At 41.3% G+C, this 21,915-nt stretch overlaps 1 protein-coding gene across 4 annotated transcripts in view; it reads right to left on the reverse strand.

Moving 5' to 3' along the window:
* Positions 1-6,130: 6,130 nt before the first annotated feature.
* The window catches only part of Ildr2 (immunoglobulin like domain containing receptor 2), a 72,391-nt gene continuing 56,606 nt past the window's right edge, over positions 6,131-21,915 (reverse strand). For 3 of the 4 annotated variants that reach the window (XM_063253598.1, XM_003468671.5, XM_063253599.1), the window contains one exon: positions 15,726-21,608. In XM_063253598.1, coding sequence (XP_063109668.1) covers positions 21,573-21,608 — 36 coding nt within the window. In that variant the 3' untranslated portion in view covers positions 15,726-21,572. Of the gene's footprint in view, positions 10,716-15,725; positions 21,609-21,915 lie in introns of those variants that run through there. The other variant, XM_063253597.1, reaches the window with a different exon arrangement.

The raw sequence follows: 21,915 nt of genomic DNA on the forward strand, positions 1-21,915 counted from the left end.
CATCTTTTAAGCAGACAGAACTCCGTAGATTGAAGATGAGACATGGGTCTTTTTGCTGTCTTCTTAAGAATTTGTTCATGGAAGATGCTCAATCTCATGAAAAAATCAAGTATTTCTTCATGTTTATGGCTTACAAATTGATCCCCAACACTCACTTAGCTTTGACTTTTTAAGTTTTTTTTCATACTAGTTTTTCCTACACAATCCACTTATAAAAATTCTTCCTTATACACAACCCTTTTCCTCTTGTAAGAACATGGACAAGAGGCCTAGGGGAAGTGGGAGAATTATTCTGAGGCCAGAATGCCTCAGAATCCATGAGTGTTCCAAAGACGGCTCCCTAAATTTGAGGACAATATGAGGACTGGCTCTGTTGCCTTGTGACTTTGAATCAATTAAAATTGGGCGGTGTCAACATCATCTGCGAGGCTGGCAGAATGCAGAAGCCCAGGGTCTACTCTGACATACAAGTCAGAATTTACATTTCAACAAGACACATTTTCCTAACATGTAGTCTCCGTTTCTCTGTCTTTCTGTCTCTCTGTCTCTGTCTCTTTCTCTCTCTCTCTTTCCATTTATCAGCCTCCCAACCTCTTTCTCTTTTCTATCTCTCTCTTATCATCCTACACCCCAGTCTATCTCACCATCCTCTCCTTCAAAAAGCCTGCACCCCCCCATCTGTCCCTCCCCCCTTCCCACTGATGAGTCTATCTCCCTTTGATTTCACAAGCAGCCTACTACTCTCCTTAAGCCAATCTTTTATCTCACTGTACACACTTTAAGATGATTGTAGCCAACACATACAACAGATAGTGAAAAGGTAAAATCAAAAGGACTCAATATTGGTTAGCTAATAATTACCTCCTCTCGTGATTGTTTCATCCTTGCCATGTGTAAGAATCTGTGTTACTCTGTGAAGTAGGGTTCTTAACTTCATTCAAAGATAGGGAAACCAAGGCTCAGAAAAGATCCATAACATGAGAAATGGGCTCACAGAGCTACACAAGATTGGAATGGAATGCAACGCAAGATTGGAATACAAGAAGTCTGACAGTGGGAACCGGACATTTGATTCTCAAGCAGGGGCGGGAGCAAAAGGTCTGTGATGATCGTAGGACTCAGATTATCTACCTGGGGCTGGAGTGGGCCATCAACAGAGGTAGGACAGATGGGAAGAAATGCATTCCCCCCTGTCTGGGGGATGGTAGGGATAGTTCAAGTTACTTATGTTCCTAGTTAGATTCCTGAATTATTCTTGAGCTTGAATAACTTAAAATTATTTTTAATTTCCTGTCTTTTTGTTTTTTCTTCACTTTTAGCTCTGATTTTAATTTAAATTTAATTTTTAAATGGTAAGATGTATAGTATTCAAAGAGAGATAGAAGATAGACATGAGAATAGCAATTGAATCTTGACATGGAGAAAAGAGACTAAACTCAAATTTCACCTCTGACTTTTAGAATTTAATACTCTTAAACTGTGTGTGTGTGTTTTCCTGGATTGAATTTAGACCAAGACCTTCCTATTTAGCTATATCTCTGTAACTAATTGTTTGTCGGTTTGTGATGGGGTCTCACTAAATCACTAAGTGGCCCAGGCTGGCTCAGAATTGCAGTTCTCCCGTGCCAGCCCCCTAGAACACTGCCATTAGTTGTGTATCACCACCACACCACCATGCCAGGCTTCAACACCAAACTCTTCCTGCAGGAATACAAGATACTAAAGGAGCACCCCCTACCACCACCACCACCAAACACACAGCGCTCCGCAGCTTTGCCTGTTCTCCTTAGCTACCTCCATTCTCAGCAGTGACTGATGGCCTGAGGGTACACTCTGGAGCTAGTAGGGGCCTCAGACTTTGTGCATTTGGTGCAAACTAACGGGGCTCCATGCCCCCTGAGTTTTCAGGTTTTCAGCAGAAATGCCTATGACTGGTAATATATTCTGTTCCTTTCCTCTTAGGAAAAAATAAATGGCCTCAAATCACATCAACCTTAGAATTATTGGGATGCTCTGGGTTATGGTAAAAGTTCAGAACTTCTAAGAGACACTTTCATGGCTCCAACTGTAAACACCTTTTGAACACATTTATTATTAACAGGAGGGCCAGTAAGAAAGCTTCCCACCCAGAGAGCCTGTCTCCCTGGAGAGCAGGAGGCTTTTGATAGCACAGCCTCATTCCTGCCAATTCTCTCTTCTTACCTCCCTCATTCTGGAACAAGGTCCCTTTTGCCCTCAATGGCACTGTCCCAGTTTGTTTTTCATACTCAGGACCTGATTTCTCAAAATGTCATAGACCAGAGTTATGAAAAGGAGACAGTTTTAGAATCCTTTGTGATCATCCGGTAGCAGACCAAAAGCCTAGGTTTCTGTGGTGTGGAAACCAGGACCAGCAAGTTTGATTTTGCTGTCTTCTGCCCTGGCTCCCCTGGAAGGCTTTTAGGACCCATCAGAAAATGCACCCGGGTTACCAAAACACAGTAACTGACAGTCACAGGACCTCACCCTGATGATTTTCTTTCCAATGTTGAGGATTAACCCAAAGCCTCTCGCATGCCAGGTAAGCACTCTTCCCATGAGCCCCACAGTGAGCACTCTTGCCGTGAGGGTCCCTTTGATATTAGGAACAGGCTTCCTCCTTGGTGCCAGAGAGACTTTTACTTTGGTTTTTTGAATGTTTAATTTCTTTCTTTTGACAGACACAAAATCTCTCTCTGTGAGGTTCTGGCCCTGTTCTCTCTGCCAGCGTTTTGTTTCTATCTCCTTCCAAGCTTACATGAAGAAAGAAAAGAGTTGAAACACATAAACTCTTCACCTGTCCGTCCTCCTGTTCTGGCCAGCAGAACCTAATTTCACCCAGGTGTCACCTTCTGCCATGTGTCTGTCATGGCTCAGAGGATAAAAATTCCAAGCCTATTCCTTATTCACTAAACCAATCAGGATATAGGAGACTTCGTTAGGAAATTCTGGCTCAAAGGGAGGCCTTGCATGCTTAGAGGAAAGGCTTCTCTCTCCTTTCTGTTGAGTGTGAGCAAAGACACACTCAGCCATTGGGAAATGGAACTTAAATATGAATGACAAAAGAGTTAGAAGATATTGATGGCCTATTTAAGCTGTTGGAACAACCCATCATTGTAGCTGCTTCTATATTTTATAGACTGATACTTTTTAATTGTGCGGGCAATTTGTGTCAAGCTTTTTTCATTTTGGGTTTTTTTTTTTTTTTTTTTTTGGTGGGAAAGAGCAGTCAAACCATCCCCTCCCATTCTCATTTTAATCTGCTCTTCCTCCTCAGAAAATTCGACCACTCTCTCACCAGTTATTCAAGGCAGAGACCTAAGAATCATGGTTTTTCTTTCCCTGCACCTTCTCCAAAGTCTAACTGATCAATAAGCCTACTTGTTCTACTCCAAAATATATCCATAACCCATCTTATTTCTCCTCCTCTACTGCTACTATTTTGCTCTGTTGTCTATCACGTAAAATCTGCAATGGTCTCTGTTTACCTTCTGCTCACCCCTGCTTTCCTGGAATCTGTTCTCCATGCAGAAACCAGAATACTCTTTTTAAAACATAGGCCACATCCCTCATCTGTCTGAATTTTCTAATGGTTTCCAACTTCCCCAAGTACAAATTCCCAATTGATTTAATTATAGCAAAGACTAGAGCACTGTGATAAAGAACTCAAAATACAGTGGCTTAAATAAGAAGAGAGCTGATTCCTCTTTCATATAACAGTCCATTTGGACAGGACAGTTCCCCACGAAGTATTCCAGAATGACATTCCTCCCATATTGTTGCTCCAGCATCCTGCCATCTTGTTGTATTTATTTGAATGGTTGAGCTCAGGGAAGGAAACAGACCTCAAAGGCCTAAATGATCTGTGGACTCTGTAGTCCCCTAACGTCCTTGAGTAGCTGTTTCCTTCATTGGAATCTAAGCTCCAAAGAGAGAGGAGGCTTTATTTGTCTTATATTCAGTGCTATAAACTCAGTGCCAAAAGCATTGTGTAGACATGGTGAATGACTGATAAATATCCCTTAAAGTAAATAAAATAAAATGATAAAAGAATACTCTGAGAGGCTGAGATAGGAGGATTGCAAGTTTGGGCCCAAGCTGGGCAACTTACTGATTTAATGAGCCTGTTTCAAATTAAAAAACAAAGAAGATGCAGGGTGTAGCTCAGTACAAAGGCCCTGGGTTCAATCCTTAGTACTGGAGCGGGGGGGGGGGGAACAGAGAGAGAAAGAGAGAGAGAGAGAGAGAATCCCAAGAAATATCTCCCTATTCCATCCTTGTGCAGTTACCTTGCAGATCAAAATGTTAGACTTGGCACTGCATCCTCCTGATCTCACTTGGTTTGATTTGGCCCATTACTCCAATCTATAGATCACTCTTGGGATTCTATTCTGGCCCTGTACACTGCCAGTGGGTCTGCAGGTCCTTCCCACTGTCACATACTGGTTGACAGTCAGCTATCTCTTGCACTGTCAGTGTACAATGGAGATCCAAACTTCTTTAATTTATGCTTCCGGCTCATTGTACCCAACTTCCATATGAACTTCAACAATCTTACACTTGTTTGCAAAGCAAAAATTAAGTGTCATAGGGGACAAGGAGAACTAGATTCTAGTTCCAGTTCTACCCCTGTCTTGGTGGGTTTGTTTTGTTTTTTGGTGTAATGAGGAATAAGCCCAAGATCTCTGCCCTGAGCTACATCCCCAACTCTTTTTGTGTTTCATTTTGAGGTGAGGTCTCACTAAGCTATTAAGCTACCCAGGGTGGGCTCAAACTTGCGATCTTCCTGCCTTGACCTCCAGAATGCCACGATTACAGGTGTGTGTCACTATTGCCTGACTTTCAAAATTCACCTTAAGATATTCATTCTCTTTTTTTGTGGTCTGAATCTTTCCATCTGTAAAGCAAAGAAAATAGTACATATTCAGCTTTCCTCACAGCGTTGTCGTGAGGCTCAGATGACAGTGCACATAAGTATACTATGCAGTAGTTCTCTTGAAATAGAAGGAAGCATCCCAGGACAGCCAGGATCAGGCATCAGGGAGAATCTACATAACATGGGGTGGTTGTGGGGACACCAGATGGCAGGCTCTGGAGTTCGTCTCCAAACGATCAGTCTTCCTCTGCTGTACACAGTAATGCACCTTGACTGTTTCCTCCCCTGATTTCCATGCCAAGCACGGAGACTCCTCGAAGAAGCTGCAAAAGAAAAACACACACTGTTCTGGATGAGAAGATAGAAGCCTCGCAAAGGCAGAAGACTTCTTAAAATGAGGATATACTCCATGGATTTTATGCTGTTCAAACCTGTTCTATTTTGGTGTACATATAAGTCTCTCAAAAATGCCAAAAGGGATTATATTCACAACAACTACAAAAAATTAAATCCTTGAAATCCTTTTTTCATCACTCTCTCAAAATCTCATGTAAATGATATTTATATCTGCTAATCTGCACCTTTCTTTTCAAAAATCTCCAAGTCCATCCTGTTCATAATTTCTCACCTTCTTTCCTCCCATACTCTTCTCCTCCCATGTAAGTCATTTGAGCCAGTCCAGGCTCCTCTAGGTTCTTCCTTCACTCCTCACAAGTGTGTGTTCCACTGAGTTGCAGAAGCTGAGCTGGCCGAATAGTATTTGGCAAGCTTGGAAGGAGAATACTGATACCATCCACTTGTCACCTAGATTTGTTCCATTTTAGACTAAATGAAACTGAAGCTCAGAGATGGTGGAGAAGAAGAGAGAATACCAGTGCCTATGAAGGACTGAGATTTCTCTAATGCCCCAGAGCTTTATCATCCCCTTCACTTGGACATGATCTTTCTAGGCCTCCCTGCCTTGCTCAGCCATAGTGTCTTTATCTTCAACGCATGCTGGTCTTGATGGTAGTGAAATAGTGCATCAATAGAATTTGGTTGTGGATTTAGTGTATCCTTCCTGTCTCAGGAACAACCTCACTAAGAATTGCTATAGCAAATAATCCTCAATGGACATGAGCAGCTAATGGTAGCAGTTGATGAATGGTATCAGGTGTTTCTGATTGGTGGAGGGTCTTGGGGAACTGTTTTCATGTTCTCGGTAACTCAAACAAAGAATTGATCAAGACACTCAGAAAGAGTAAAAAACATGATTTATTAAAAGTATGAAATAAAAGGGTAGGAAAGGACTGGTAACAAGAGCTCATGGAGGTAAATCTTAGGTCTCTGCTCTGGTTTGTGACTGGAGGTCACCCCAAAGCCTCATGCAGTCATGGGGGGCAGGCTTTTTTGGAGATAGCTAAATCTAGAGTTGTGACTAATTCACACACAGTTCAATGCTGGCAGTAAGGGATCTGGGATTAAGGGTGGGAGACTGCTGGATCAGTCCACTGATTGGATTGGCAGGGCCCTAATCCCAGCAGTCTAGATAAGATAAAAGGGACCAAGAGAGGTTTCTTTCCTCCTTTTGCTATTTTCTGCTGCCATGAACGATTGTCCCTCTTCTGTGTCACCCTGCCTTGGAGCCAACTGATTATGGACTAAAACTGCTACAAACTGTGAGCTAAATAAACCTTTCCTTCCTGACCTTTAGGAAGCAGTATTTCATTCAGCAACAAAAGAAAAGTAACTAAGACCGGCTCTTAAGGTCCTGGGTTATAGAAGTATCCACAGTTGAGGATGACAGGAGTCATGTTCAGTGGGGCGTCTGACATAGCCCACTCATCAGGAGAGGCATGTTAGCCATACAAGGTTTTCAGAGGAAGTATCATGGTGCCCAAAGACCACAGGGAAGGGATCAAAACTGCAATGTACATGACCAAACATAGGTCAAGGTCATGTAATTTTGGTTTTGTGCATGCCTGCGGATCTTAACTCTATCTATTGGTTTTTGATATTTTGACATAGATATTCTTACTCTGGTTTCTCGATTCTTGATCTAATGTTTTCTGTTGTTTATTTGTACTTGGTCTACCTCTTACCTCATTTCTACCTCTAAAATTTGTAGACCTGATATCTCAGAGCTTCTTGCACATAAGAGACTTATAGATGAAGATAATCTTTATCTACTTCCCTCCAAACCTCTCTATGTCATTGTGAAAGAGATTGGTTTCTTGAAAACTCTCTTTGAAATTTTTCCAAACTCTCCTTTAGTGTTGTTAGTACTTCAGCAAGCAGAAACACTCAGGATTTGGAGGCAGATTTATTTACATTGATGGACACTGATCAGGATCATTCCCAATTATCAGCCCCTGATCGCTGGTGGTCTAAAGCTTATACAGGATAAACAAACAGGAAGTACAGAGATAGAATGGCTTGTCAACTGGGAGTTTGTTCTTACACCACGCATCATAGTGATCAGCTAAGCATCACAGTGACCAGCCATTTCTAAGAAACAAAGGTAACAGGATCTGGAAATATTACCTGGGCAACTAACAAACTGAAATTATTGGCCCATTTGGCTGGGGGTGGGGAGGATCTTTTCCACTACGTGGAAAGCTTTAAGGCGATTGAGATTTATGTGACCTGGATACACAGTGTTTGGACATAGTGACTGCTGTCCAGCTGTCTGAGACTAGAGGTTTTAGGATAACTGCTTCAGTTAGGCAGATATAAGGGAAACTGCTATGTAACACATACTATGCTGGTATGAAGAATGAAAAAGAGAATACTTTCTTTTTTTTTTTTTTTTTGGTCTTTTTTGTTTTTATCGGTACCAGGGATCGAACTCACAACCGCACACTTATGCCGCTGAGCTAAATCCCCAGCCCCGAGAATACTTTCAAAGCTATATTTCAGTGGATAGATGAAATATCAAGAAGTTTAATTTATAATGGTGAATGTAGGAACAGAATGAATGCAGATGTGGAAATGTGGAACTGGTCTCTTAGCTCAGCCTGATGGGTGGGAATGGGTCTTTCTGCAGCACCTAAACTGAATATTAAAACAAGCATTGGAAACACCTCCAAAACATGTAGGAAGACATTCTGGAATAAAGTGACAGAGCATCAAAGCAAAGCAGTGTATCCAAGGGCTACAGATGATCTGTGGATACAGCAAGGCCAAAAAGTAAAAGGCACTGTCACTGAAGGTGTGGTGGAAGGAAGGGTCAGGCAACAGGAAAATTTGGGGTACATTCTAAGACAGAGAGGGACAAAGTCAGATTTTAGTCCTCCCAGGTACCTTAGTTGCAACTGAACTATTTGAGTTCTCTATTTAGGAAATATTTTCACATCTAGCATTTCACCACCAAAGGTCTTTAACAAGCTATGGCCTGCCTTTCACGTGAGGATGTGGGCTTGCTCTCCTGGAGGACCCATGTGATGCTCTAGTTTCTGCATAGATTTAGGGGACCTAGCCTCTCATCAGCTCATGGTCTCCATGACACCCCCACCCCGTCCCTGTCTGCTGTGCTCATCAGCAGACCCTCTACTGTAAATCAGATTTAAGCAGCATCTACCTTTGAAATTCTTATAGTTCTGGGCAATTTTTTCACTTTCTTAATGTGAAGTACATTTGAAAAATTTATCCAAAAAAATACTGGTTTCCTTAAATTAATAACTTGAGACATTTAATGTAACTTTAAACTTCCCTGGGAGAGAAAAATTGTGTTAATACATTTCTTAGAATGAGGGACATATTTGCCATGATGAAGAGCTGTTTGCCAGTCATTGAAGATGTGCTCACACTGAAAGTATATACAAGAGCTCTCAAATACCTGAAGAAGAGATTTCCTTTTGAAAATTTCCCATGGACTGTTTGAGTGTCTTGAGTTTGGCTCATTATGAATATCTATCCTGATTTGATAACTATTTAGATCTGAAGAGTCACCATGGCAAAACAGGCACTCTCCAAGTTCTGACAAGGAGACTACCTTGATGATAAATTCATTTCCCTGGAGGGGACATCTCTTATAAATAGACTCCCTTCCAAGAATTTGAGGTGATAAATTTGTTTTAAAGTGCCAATATTTTGTTTGAATTCTCACATCAAATGTTGAAATGGAAACACGTTAAGTGACACAGTCCTGTTCTCCCATTCCCACTGCTGCTTATGTATAAAGGTTACAAATTAAATGGGAGCTCATGAAGAGACAAGTAACTCCAAAAATGCAGAAACGTGTTAGAGAATGCAGCTGTGGTCTGAAACTGAGATGTATAAGAAAAATAATACCCAATTGTGCCCTCTACATGAGATAAGGAAGCACAAACAGCTACTGTGCATGCCTGAAAATAGAAAGTGAAAGTGAAAAGAGAATGTCTACACCGACACCGGGAAATATGGCATGACAAACCTCAGAATCTCACAAAATCGATTAGCTCTTTCCTCATACAGAAAAGACTGAAGAAGTGGACGGGATCTATTACTCTGGGTTGCTGTAACAAAAATGTAATAGATGCTGTGGCCTAAACAACAAAAGTTTATTTCCTATAGTTCTGGAATCTAGGAAGTCCAAGGTCAAGGTGCCAGTACATTTAATTCCTGGTGAGGAGCATTTTCCTGATTTACAGATGGATGCCTTACTGCTGTGTCCTCATGTGGCAAAGAAAGGGAGAAAGTAAGCTGTCTCCTGCCATTACCCTCATAACTTAGTCATCTTCCAAAGGTCTGCCCTTAAAGTTGTCCTCAGTTACATCAAAGTTTTATCCTACTAAGGTAACCCTAAGTTACCTCATGGTTCCACCTTCATGACTTAATTATAGCTACCTCCAAAGGTCATAGCTATGACATTAGATATTTGGGTTCCAACACATAAATCTGGGGGGACAAAAACATTCAGTCCGCATCAACAGGCAAAAAGTTCCCTGTTCTATACAACGTAGAGGGTGTGCTAATTACTTTTCTCTCATTGCTTGGACAAAATACCCAACACGCCAAATTAAGGAAGGAAAGGTTTATTAGCTCACAGTGTGTAAAGATTTCAATCCATACTCAGTTAGTTCCAAGGCAGAGTAGCACTTGGCAGCAGACGACAGTTCATACCAGCAGAAAACAGCAAAAGCAATAAGAGCAAAAATGGAGGAACAAAAATGGAAGAGACAGAGAGGAGACTCTGTCTCTTCTATTGCATGTAGGCTACATTCACTTAAGTGTAGCACTCATACTATAATCCCAGCATTGGACCATGAATCAATCACAAATTCTAGAAGCCTGCTCCCATGACTGCATGAGGCTTTGAGGGCACATCCAGACACAAACCATAACAGAAGAGAAGGGAGAAAGCACATCATCTAAGTATTTTTTTGAAATAATCAAGAATCTCCAAAACAAAGTAGGTAAAAGTTGGAAGATAACCCTGGAGCTAGGAGAGTAGAAGTCAAGGTATTGGGAAAATCTGGGAAAGGGATAAAAGGTACTAGTTAAGGCAGTGACACAGAGATTCTGAATTTTGAATGAGCAATCAAAGGGATATGAGGTTTGTAGAAGGTTCTATTGGGGTTTGTCACTGAAGAGTGAAAACAGTCTCCTTGAAGGCTCCTATGCAACACTGTCTGAGGAGACTGGCAACAGAAAGAACATAGAAGGCCTGTTGTAGATGTTGTGGATGTGTATCTTGGTCACTTTCCCACTGCTGGGACAAAATACCCCAGTATCCACATCTTGAAGAGAGGTTTACTTAGCTTGCAGTTTCAGTGTGTTCAGTCCAAAGTCAGCTGCTTCCAAGGAAAACATGGCATGGTGGAAGGGCACAGCAAAGGAGAGCCGTTCATCCAATGGTACCCTGAAAGAAGGGGGTGGACCTGAAATAAGAATGCACCCTTCTAGGCCATGTTTACAGTGGCCAACATCTTCCAAAGAGGCCCCACCTCTGAACAGCAAGTTCAGCTACTGAATTCATCAACAGGTCAATCTATTGATGAGTAGAGTATCCCAGAATCTAGTTATTTTCTAAAAGCCCCACCTCTGATCATGTAAGACTTTTAGGTAACATTTCATATATAGGCCATGTTTATATATGAACAATGTTACCATGTCTCTCACTTCTATTAACATTGAATCCCTCTCTTTTGGAAAAATGTTCCTATCTCACTGCATTAAAATGTCCGGGATAGTTAATTTATAAAGAGAAAAGGATTATTTTAGGTCTCCAATTTGGATGCTCCAGTCCTTCATCAATTGGATTCATTCTTTATGCTTGTGGAAGCAGCACATCCTGGTTGGAGTATGTGGCAGAGAAAGACTGCTTACTTCATGAACCTAGAAGCAAAGAGGAAGACTAGCTTGTTGGTATCTCACAATCCCTCCTAGAAGACTCACCCCTAATGGCATAAGGACTTTTTACAAAGCTCTGTTTCCTCCTTGATAGTGAAATCCTGGGGCTGAAGCCCTTCCTTAACACATGGGCCTTTAGGGGACATCAAACCATAGCATCCACTATCCAGTTTATAAGCAGTACCTCACCTTCATGGTCATAAATGGACTCATATCTCTCTGGTCACAGTGGTAGACTCAAACATGGGCACATGACTGAATATGGGTTAATCACAGTCTTTCTCCAGAATGTTTCTCAAGAGTAAAGAACTTCACTTTTCTGGTCCAAGGAGGTGGAAATTGTAAGTCTTGGATTCCTGGATGCTATATCCCTTCCTTGCTCAGAAAAACTATCCTCTCTGGAAAAATTACATATATATACACATTTATATTACATATATTAATTATATATAGCACATATTTATGCGTGTATATATATACAAAGAGAGAGAGACAGAGAGAGAGAGAGAGAGAGAGAGAGAGAGAGAGACAGAGAGACAGAGAGACAGAGAGAGAGAGACAGAGAGAGAGAAGCTGATATGAGTGATGGACAGAGAGAGCATCTGGCTGCATCAAGACCCAGATTGGTCCCTAGCTCCTCCAGCCCCATCAGAATCTTTCTGATAATTATGCTACCTCCATCCCTTCTTGTCTTTTTTTTCCCTTCAAGTCACTCTGAGTTGGTTTTCTGTCATTTGTAACTCAAATATTTTTAACAGCTGCTAAAAGAAAGAAACATCAACTAGACTCCAGCAACCCACCTGACAGGAAAGAATGAGAAAAGCCAGTTATCTAGACCAGGGATCCCCAAGTCCTGAGCCAGGAGTGGTATAGGTGCATAACCTGTTAGAAACCAGACCTCACAGCAGAAGTGAGCAGTGGGAACAGGGGTGAGCTAGTGAAGCATCATCTGTATGTACAGATGCTCCCCACTGTCAGACCTGCGGAAATGTTAGATGCTCATACGAGTGTGGATGCTACTGTGAACTGCACCTTAGGGGGTCTAGGTTGCATCAGAATCTTTCTGTTAATTATGAATTTGAATCATCCCCAAGTCACTCCTACACTGCCACCACGGAAAAATTGTCTTCCACAAAACTAGTCCTAGAAGATTGGGGACCGCTGGTCTAAACCATACTAAGATTTAGGGAGAAGAACAGGTATTAATGTGCACTGTAAATGAACACGACTCAGTGAATAAAGGACTTTTCTAAGAACAAGACCAAGCAGAAGTACCTCCAGAGGCTGAGTATCTCAGGAGGAGACAAGAGCCAGGCAGAATAGTTTGGTGATAGGCTGCTGCCCTGGAAAGGTGACAAAACATGACAAAATACCTCCTAAGAGCAAGGTTTGTTAAAAATGAATAAAGTATTGAGATTGTGGAAGCTTGTACTCCTCTTGATTTTTAGGAAAATGAGCATGAGAGCAAGAGAAATAATTGATTCTTTTTAAAAGTTTTCTTTATGTCAGCCAAAGGCCAAGGAATGGACTATTTAGGAAATTTGTTTGCACACTTCGCAGGCATAGTTTTTGCTTCACTATAATGCTGCAAAATCAGAGTCTTGACCTGACTTTAGAAAGCACTTGTAATTCTTTGGTGTTAAAAGCACATTTTAAAATAGCTGTAAATGAAGAAAGGCATGTGCTCCCAGAAGTACGCCTTGAAAACATAATGTGACATGTTGTAAACTTGCAAAACATGCATAAAAGCTCACCATTGCTAAATAAAGAACTCTCAGTGCACTTAATTTGTCAAAAGTGAAGTCATACACGATTTTAAAGAACCTATCTTTTACATAGTGAAAGGCACACCAGTTTCTGTCCAGGACAGAAGCATTCTTGGGTGGCTGCCACTAGGTGGCACGTCAGGCTAACTCACTCACCTCCAAGGGACTTGTGACCCCTGTACCTCCTATGAACTTGATGTGAGTCCTCTCAGGTCACCTGATAAGTCTTCAGCAAGTGCTTAAAGCCAATTCAGCAGAAAAATATAACTTGCACCTAAATGGTGTAATGAGTATTATTAGGATGTCCTTCCCAATATTTTCCAGAGAAATTAAAATCAGTCTACTTCTTATTTCTTAAATGTATAGAAAAATTTGAATTAGAATTAATCCATGTGTAGAGAACATAAATCATTTTGTTTTTCTTAACCCTATTTCATCCTATGGGTGTAGTCTTTCTGTACATCTCGAAGGGAATCTAGTTCTATAATTGCTTCAATCACTCTTAATAAATAGTGGGCTGCTTGTTTTTAACTCCTAAAATAGTTTTATATCTCGCCTTAAAATATTCATTCTCTTCTGATGATCAAATTCTGAATTATACATACAGTTAAAGCTTCTTGCCTTCTCCTATAATCCTATATTATCTAGAAGTCTAGAAACTTTCAGTAGAAATACATGTACCTTCTTGACTTTTTTTCTACTTAACACTTCTATTCTTTTTTGCTCACTCATTCCTCTTGGATCCCACACTCAGAGTTGTTGGGTATATATGGAGCTATTTGGGTAGATACTATAAAAAAGCAGGAAAGGATTTTCCTGACTGAGACCAATGTAATATGTCATTCTACCCAATATAAACTCACAATCAAAAACTATAAAACATATGAGGACATGAGGAACCATGAATGAGAATTAGCTGAAGTAACAAATTCCACTATTAAACCCACGAAGACAGTAGATGCTGGAATTATTGGACACAAAATTTCAAATCACGATGTTTAATAGAATCAAAGAGGAATTTAACAGAGTAAGGCACATAACACTATCAACAGTGACTATGTAGATCTGAAAAAGTTGAACTTCTAAATGAAAAATACATTGCTTAAAGTTAAAAGAAAGAAGATTAAAGTGAGCTGCAGAGAAAATTAGTGAACTTTAAGATACAATTAAAGAAATTAACCAGAGAAGAGGAGACAAAGAGAAAGAAAATGGAAGACAGCTGAAGCAATATGGAGGACAGATACAAAGATCTAACACAGAGAGCTTACAGATGAGATGAAATATGTAATATGTTCATAGCTCAGAGTTTTTTATATTGGATGAAAACTAACCCACAGGCTGAGGAAATACAATAAGCCCCAATTGGAACAGGTAAAAAGAACTCACACTTGATTACAAGTCAATAAAAACCAAAAAGAACTACAGATAAAAAGAATACTTTAAGAATGGCCAGAAAGGCAAAAAAGATTACCTATGAAAGGATAGTTAGGCTGGTAACTGACATCTCAAACCCAAGAGGAAATAATTAACAGTCTACAATTGTATAACCAATGAAATTTATCTTTCAATAACAAGAATAAAATACTTTGCTTTAGATTAAAAAAAAAACCTGACAGAGTATCCTACCAACAGACCAAAACTAAAGAAACTTTCCTTCAGAAAGAAAAGATTTCAATAGGAAGATATAAAACATACAAAAAAAGAATGTGTAGGCAAGACATCAGCAATTCCAAAAAATAAAAGCTATATATCTAAATGTTAGATAGGTAAAATATATTAATAAGTATTATTTCTATATATAAATATAAAAATATATATTAGGAAAACCAAGATAGAATTAAAACAAAGTGGCAGAAAGTAAATAAGAGGTATTTGGAGTGAAACATGTTATTTAGAGTGCTTTTTGGTTTTGTTTGACTTTTTTTTGGTGGTGGTACTGGGGGTTGAACCCAGGGCCTTCACACTGAGTTTCACCTCTAACCTTTTTTAAATTGTTTTATCTCGAGGCGGGCTCTCACTAAGTTAAGTTGTACAGGCTGGGCCCAGACTTTTGATCCTTCTTCCTTAACCTCCCACAGTACTGGGATGACAGGAATGGGCCATCACACTCAGCTAGAATCTATTTTTAAATTAAACCTTTATGTTAATATTTTAAATTAATTACTAAAAGAAGAAAATTAAGCCCAGACACATCATGCAAAAACACATTTTCCATTCAACTAGGGCTCCAAAATCTGGAACTCATCTGACAAGGCCTGGCCATCAACACAGGCTTAATAGTTCCCTGAGTTGTTTTTTTTTTTTAATCACTTCTATGACAACAAAGGATTTTAATTGCTGCCTCTTAAATTATGGTGCTGTGGACTTTCTCAAATCTCTTAAGAACTTCAAGTGTCCTCCCACGATAAGCTTTCTTCCTTCCCCAAGTGTAATTTCTGTCAGGCAAAGGCTGGTTCCCGTCTTGAAAAGGAGCCAGGTACTAGCCCACTGTCCCACCTCGGCTCCTCCAGGACAGCAGAGCCGTGCATGCCAGGAACTCATCCAGCCTGCAGCTTGTTACAATCGGCAAAGGCACAATATTATGCTTTGTCAGTACCTGCTTCTCTACAACCCATAATATTTATCTCTCTGGTAGAGCACAGAAACCATTCTGAGGAGAGTGTGTTACATGCTTCCGTTTTTGCTGAGGTCATTTAATTCCAGATCATGAGGAACTACAATTTATGTTAATAATTAATACTTGATAACAAAGGTAAATGAAAACGCTTTATTTAGTTTAAAACATCACAACCAAATTCACTTTGTATGTCCAACATATAAAAAAATCATGGGCAACAGTGATATAAACATTTCAGTTTTGAAGTCACAGACAAGGCACCAAAACAAACTGGGCAGGTGACCTCAGGATGCTGACTTCTGCCCCTTAATCCCATTGTTTCTTCTATTCTCTTGCTCTTTATTTGCACGAGGAAATTTCTCATGGGGTAGCATCTACATTTTTGTACATCAAGTGGCTTTACAAGGTAAGAGAGAAGCCATTTGTCTGCTTTCCCAGATAAAATGGGTCAGATCACATTCACCTTGCATCCAGGGAAGCCCACCAAGAAACTACCAAAAGTTTAGACGAACACCAAATTTTCTAGTACTTGCCCTTCTTGCTCCCTCTAGATATCTGACCCTCCTGAGTTCTACCTAAAGCCTGGAATGTAGGGAAGTGACAAGCTATTCTTTTCCCCAGCAGCTCCTGACCCCACCCCCAGAATTCTAGGTCCAGGTGAACCTGTAGTTTGTTCTCAGAAATTCCTCTTGAAGAAGGATTCCGAGTGCTGGAGCTTATCTCCCAAAGCCCCTCGGTGTGGCCACTGCTCATGGCAGTTCTGAGGAGTCCCCTCTCTCTGAGAAGGCCTTTGAGGAAAAGCGCTTAATTGGACCAAGCTGCTATAGTGCTCTTTGCTGCTTTACCTAAGTGATGGTCTGTGAACCAGAGCTGAGTTCAGGATGCTTCTCACCTCACATTGTGCTGTAAGATAATAAGCCAGCCTCCCATCCCCCAGCTTTTGTAGGAACTGCAAAAATCTCTAAACAGTCAATAAGGCCTATAATTTTAAAAGCCACTTGATTTTCAGAAAATCAGTCGGGAATTTAGCTCTGCAGCATAGCGCCTGCCTGGCAAGTGCAAGGTCCTGTGTTCAATTTCCAGCACCAAAAAAGAAAAAAATCACTCAGTCTTTCCAACCTCAGTTTCACATTCTGTATGATTCTGTCACAGGGCTTGGTATGAACATCCAATGATATAATGCATGGGAAAATGGTCTGTAAACACTAATATGTCATAAAAATCCTACACACATCATTAGTACTGACCTCACCACTGTCAGGCAGTGTTGAGTCTCAGGCACCCACTTAGAACAGCATGGCAGCACCCCTTCTCTACTCTGATGTTCAGTCCCTTCTTCCAGCTTCACTGATCAGTTTCTCAGGTGACAGGAGGTAAGAAGGATCTTGGCAGGAAAAAAGCATGCACTCTTTTCTTCCAGGACCTTAAGTGTCTGAGCCACTGGTGTGAATTTGGATTTCCATATGCTGTAACTCAAATGTCTGTAAGATCCTGGCAGCATTTAAATCTGATCCTTGAAGGAGTTATATTATAAATTGTATTATTCTTAGCCACTCCACTTTGGGTCGTAAGGTGGAAATGGTTTTGATTCCTAAGGCTGATAACTTAAGTGATTTACATTTGCCATTTCCCCAATGGCCTCCTTTGTTTCTATTCACGATCTAAGTTTTGCTCAGAATGGTATCCAGGGAATGAGAAAATTACCTATAATTTTTGTTGTTTGATCTGAGCTTGTCACAGCAGCTTGTCACTGTTCTGGAAATAGAGACATCTAACGCAGGCTCTCCACTCCTTCCTGTCCTTTAGCGCTTCCTCTCCCAGCTCTGGTCAGCCAGCTGCTGGGGACCACTTGGCTGGCAACCTTGAGACAGTGGGAGAGGGCTCACCAGGACTTCTTAAGATTCCACAACCCAGAAAGCCTCAAGGCCAGCTGTGTAACTCTTCCCAAACGCATCTGATCACAGGATTCTCCCGAAGCTCAGGTACAAAATACAGATCTTAACTCCAGACCAGCACAGGGCAGAGTTCAATGACACTTTTTCTTTTTAGCAACACTGTACTGGGGATTGAACCCTGGGTCTCATACATACTAGGCAAATGCTCTACCACTGAGCAACATCTCCAGCTCTTTTTGGTTTTGGAAGTAGGGTCTTTAGTACTAAGTTACCCAGGTTGGCCTCAAACTTTTGATCTTCCTGCTTCAGCCTCCCAAACTGTCAACAGTACCTTTTAAATGACAATCAAATAATTCTTATGGCTAGGCAATTTGTGGAAACACTGATCCAGTAAGACCTACAGTCTGGGAGTCTAAAGATTTGATAGGTTTATGACTTCACTAATGGGAATGATGGTTTCTTTGTTTAAAAAAGCGTAAGGGTAAATCACAATGTTACTTTCAGTCTCTCTCAAAGGCTGCCTAAGAAACTGTTATTTGTATGAATTTTTTAGATCATTAGAAATATATTCAGATGTGGCTCTGTGCTTTGGGTTTGCATGGCAGCCTTCCCATCTTAGGGTGCCCAGCCCATGCCAGGCACAGAGGGAGGCCCATGGAAAGAGAAACAAGACCTTGCCCTCTCTGTGAAAGCTGCCTGCATTAGTGCAGGTGGGCAACAACACCTCTAACTGCAGAACTGAGCCTCTAGATGTGCAGATGCTCTGCCAGCCTGCTCAAGTGGAAGAACTGACACCACTGCCAGGTCCATGGTGATTGTCCTCAGCTTCCTAATGACTATACATGGCCTAGAAAAGCAGCTCATCTACCCAGGGACACCTCCTGCCACCTGCTTCCACACTCCCTCCTCCAGCCCGTCCCTGACTCAGCTGTGACTCACAGACAAGCACAGCGGTTCCTGCACCATCCCTCCAGGCTCCCTGTCATTCACCCTTACCCATCCTGATTCACTTTTCAGCGCAGACTCTTCTAGACTGGCTTTTCAGAGGACTGATCATATGTTCAAATGACATGGACAGACAAACATGCAACACTTAAATATCAAAATATCCCCCGCAAATTGAAAAATCTGTAAATCTCTGGGTTTATTATATAATTGATTACAACTGATCCATAGCACTATCTCTTATCATATGCATAAGAATCTCCTAGTTCATTCTTGGGCATGTCTTGTTTCCGTATTAAATTGCAGGGTCCTGATGGACAGAGACCATGAGCTAGACAAGACTTACTTTATAGTCTAATAAAATCCACAAAGGAAGTTAAGAGATGTAAGCACTTCCTAAATGGGATACACTATACCGGGAAGGAGCAGAGAGGCATGGAGAGAAAAGCCAGGGGTGTTGAGCAGTCAGCTTTGCTTTGTCTATGTAGTCTTATGTCCTTGTCCACATACCCAGGAAAAAGAAACCCCTGCTTTTTCTGTCTACTGAAGGTCTGGAAGTCTGAGTGATTTATCCAACTTTATCCAGCTTTACAGAAAACAAGCTGGTTCTACCCCATGTTGTGTTAATAGTTTACTATGTTCTTGGTGTATTTTTATTGTCTGTCTACTCATTCGTTGTCTTAGGAATTACAAGTTTCTAATTTTAATAATTCTTCCCATTGCTTCCCTCAACCTTCACCAAAATGATACATGCCCCTGACTTTAAAAAGCACTGTATTCGGTCTCTGCAGCTGGTGCTATGGGGCTCTTTGGTGGTGAGAAGCCTGACACAGTGCTCAGTATAAAGCAGTAACAGCTACTGCAGCTATCCAATATTCTCCAAAACTGCCTGAGCAAGTTGAAATCCAAAGCTGGTGACTAAGAAATTATGTGTTTATCATATTTTCCATGTGAATTTGGGCCTGAACAGACCAACTCTTTGAGGACAGGGACACCAGCACGTCTAAAACTCAGCACCAGGGTTATGGCTTGTGTCTTCAAGCCCTTGGAAGTGTCGGCATTGGGCTGATCTGTACTTCTAGTTCCTACAGGACAGGCCAGAACAATTATGAAGGCCTTTGGTAGGCCAAGTCTCCAAGCAGTGATACCAGCTCTTCCCTCTGACCCTTACCCAGTACTACTTTGTAACACTGCACATAGGACTTTTTGGAAATGCTAAAAAATACAACGGATACTAATGGAACAGTGGTTTAGAGGTCTGGACTGATGGCTCGGAAGAAGGCCTGCGAGATGCTGATCCACATTCAGAGGCTGTCCATGGATCCAAGAATAGGGATGAACCATTGCTGGGTTAGGACATTGCAAGTTCATCCCCCACTCCAGTGATTTGACCTGACAACGTGTCCCATCATAATAGTGATGAATAAAGATGAAATGCAAAGTCTGTCAAAGAAAGGAGAGGCTGTGAGACATCTACGACTGGATGGAGAAGAGATTCAGGGCTGAACATTCTGATTAGAAGAAAACACACGGGGTGCACTGATGTCTCAAGCCTCAAGTCGGAATCAGCGGTTTGGGCTGGGCTCAGCTAGGCAGCTTTTCTGTTGATCTTGGCTGGACTCTCCTGTGTCTACAATTGGCTGAGAACTGACGAACTGTCACACAGAGTGCCAGGGGTAATGACACCGTTTTCTCTCATCATGCAGCAGGACAGTTCAAGCTCATTCACCAGGTGGTGACTGCAAGGTTCCAAGAGCAGCAAGAGAGAACAAATCCCATACACAAGAACTTTTCCAATCTCTATTTATGTATATTTGCTACTGGGCCATTTGGCCAAATCAAATCACACAGCCATCTCCTGGCTCAAAAGGTGGGGGAAAACACCTTTTAATGGGAGGGAAAGTTTGTGGCCATTTTTGTAATCCACACAAATTACAAAATCCAAAGAGGTTTAACTTTGGGACTCAGGACCTACCATTTAGGCAGGGGTAGGAATAGGAAGTACTTCTTCCAAGAAAGCAGTATCTTTTTCATCTCCCCAAAGCATCCCAGTGAATCCAAGAGATGCAAGTTCTACATCTCTAGTGTCCTGCAATGGCAGAACCAGGAGGGCAGAGACAATTATGAGCAATGAAGTACAAAACCAGAAAAGACTGACTGGGATTTGTAGGGAAAATGCTCCATAGTTCAAATATAGTGGGACCATACAGTATTTTCCTCTTAAATTCTTGTCATTCTTCTCTATCTTGTATTACTGCTTTGTCTTCTTTTTTAATTGCTTCTCTTTCATATGTTGAATTTTAAGCATGTATCAAAAGGCACCTGATGACAAACTTATCAGAGTGCAGATGGAGGTGGGGCTCTGTGTGTGGCACCGACCAGTAGGAAGTCCTGGAGAGGAGAGGAGAAGAAAAGAAGAGCCCTTAAGGTTCAAGACTCAGATGTTGACATGTATTGAGGGAAGGGAAAAGCAGTTTATGTCCTCAGAATAAAAAAGGAAATACCACTTAGACTGCTTCTCACAATGGTGTATTCGTGCTTTGTCCCAGCCACTCAAGAGTTGCAATTCAGAAGAGCAAACAAAGTCGTTTCTGTGATTGTCCAGGAGGCTGCTATCACTGAATGCACCAAAGGCTTTCTGATTTTAGTGTAACAATGGTCATTGATCAGTGACCAGGAAGTGGTGGGAATAAAAGGTGTGTTCTGCCTTGAAGTGCTCTTCCCCTGTCAGCAGCAGGCCTTCATCCAGTCGCAGTAATGAATTCTTCTGTCTCTAAGCATAGCAGAGAGACGTACTGTAAGCACAGACAATTTCCAGAGATTGGTGGTCCAGGGTTAACTCTTTCAGAACTGGAAGTGAAATCCCAGATCTGCTAAGGAAGGAGGTTGGATAGCGTAAACTATGGGTGGGATGTTCTCACATCATTGTTTTAACATAAGTTTCTTAAACTAGTTAGATGGGCACTGAGGTTTGTATTCAGCCTTCTTTCAAGGCTGCCTTTTTTCCTTTGCCAGAGAAGAGTCAGCAAATCTTCCAAGGTGGTTGTCAAAGAAAAGTCCCGGCCTGCTGGCTCTTGGATTTGCGTCTTGTTCCTGCAGTCTATATCTGATTTGGATTTTCCGGACAGATGTCTCAAAAAACATCAGACCACAAGGGACATCCTAGTTGGAAAGTCGTTCTGAAGAAAAGCAGAAAAAGCCTAACATTAAACATAAGGTGCTTAAAGAAATCAGCCAACACAACAGATAATCCACTGGGCAGAGTCCACAATCTGTTCAGAGCCAGATACGCCCTGCCTTGGAAGACATTTCATTCCATTTGCTGGGGCTGAAGCCAAGATACCCCGGACGGAATTTAGATACTTGGCTACAGAGCCATTTTCCACACTTCCAAGCACCTCCCTCCCTAGAGCCACATCACAGCTGTCTAAGAGCATGTGTAAACAGTCTACCATAAACTCAGTATCACCCAGAAGATTTTCCTTA

Source organism: Cavia porcellus, unplaced genomic scaffold (assembly GCF_034190915.1).
Source record: "Cavia porcellus strain 051 isolate PalLab524CR breed Dunkin Hartley unplaced genomic scaffold, mCavPor4.1 scaffold_7, whole genome shotgun sequence".
Lineage (NCBI taxonomy): Eukaryota > Metazoa > Chordata > Mammalia > Rodentia > Caviidae > Cavia > Cavia porcellus.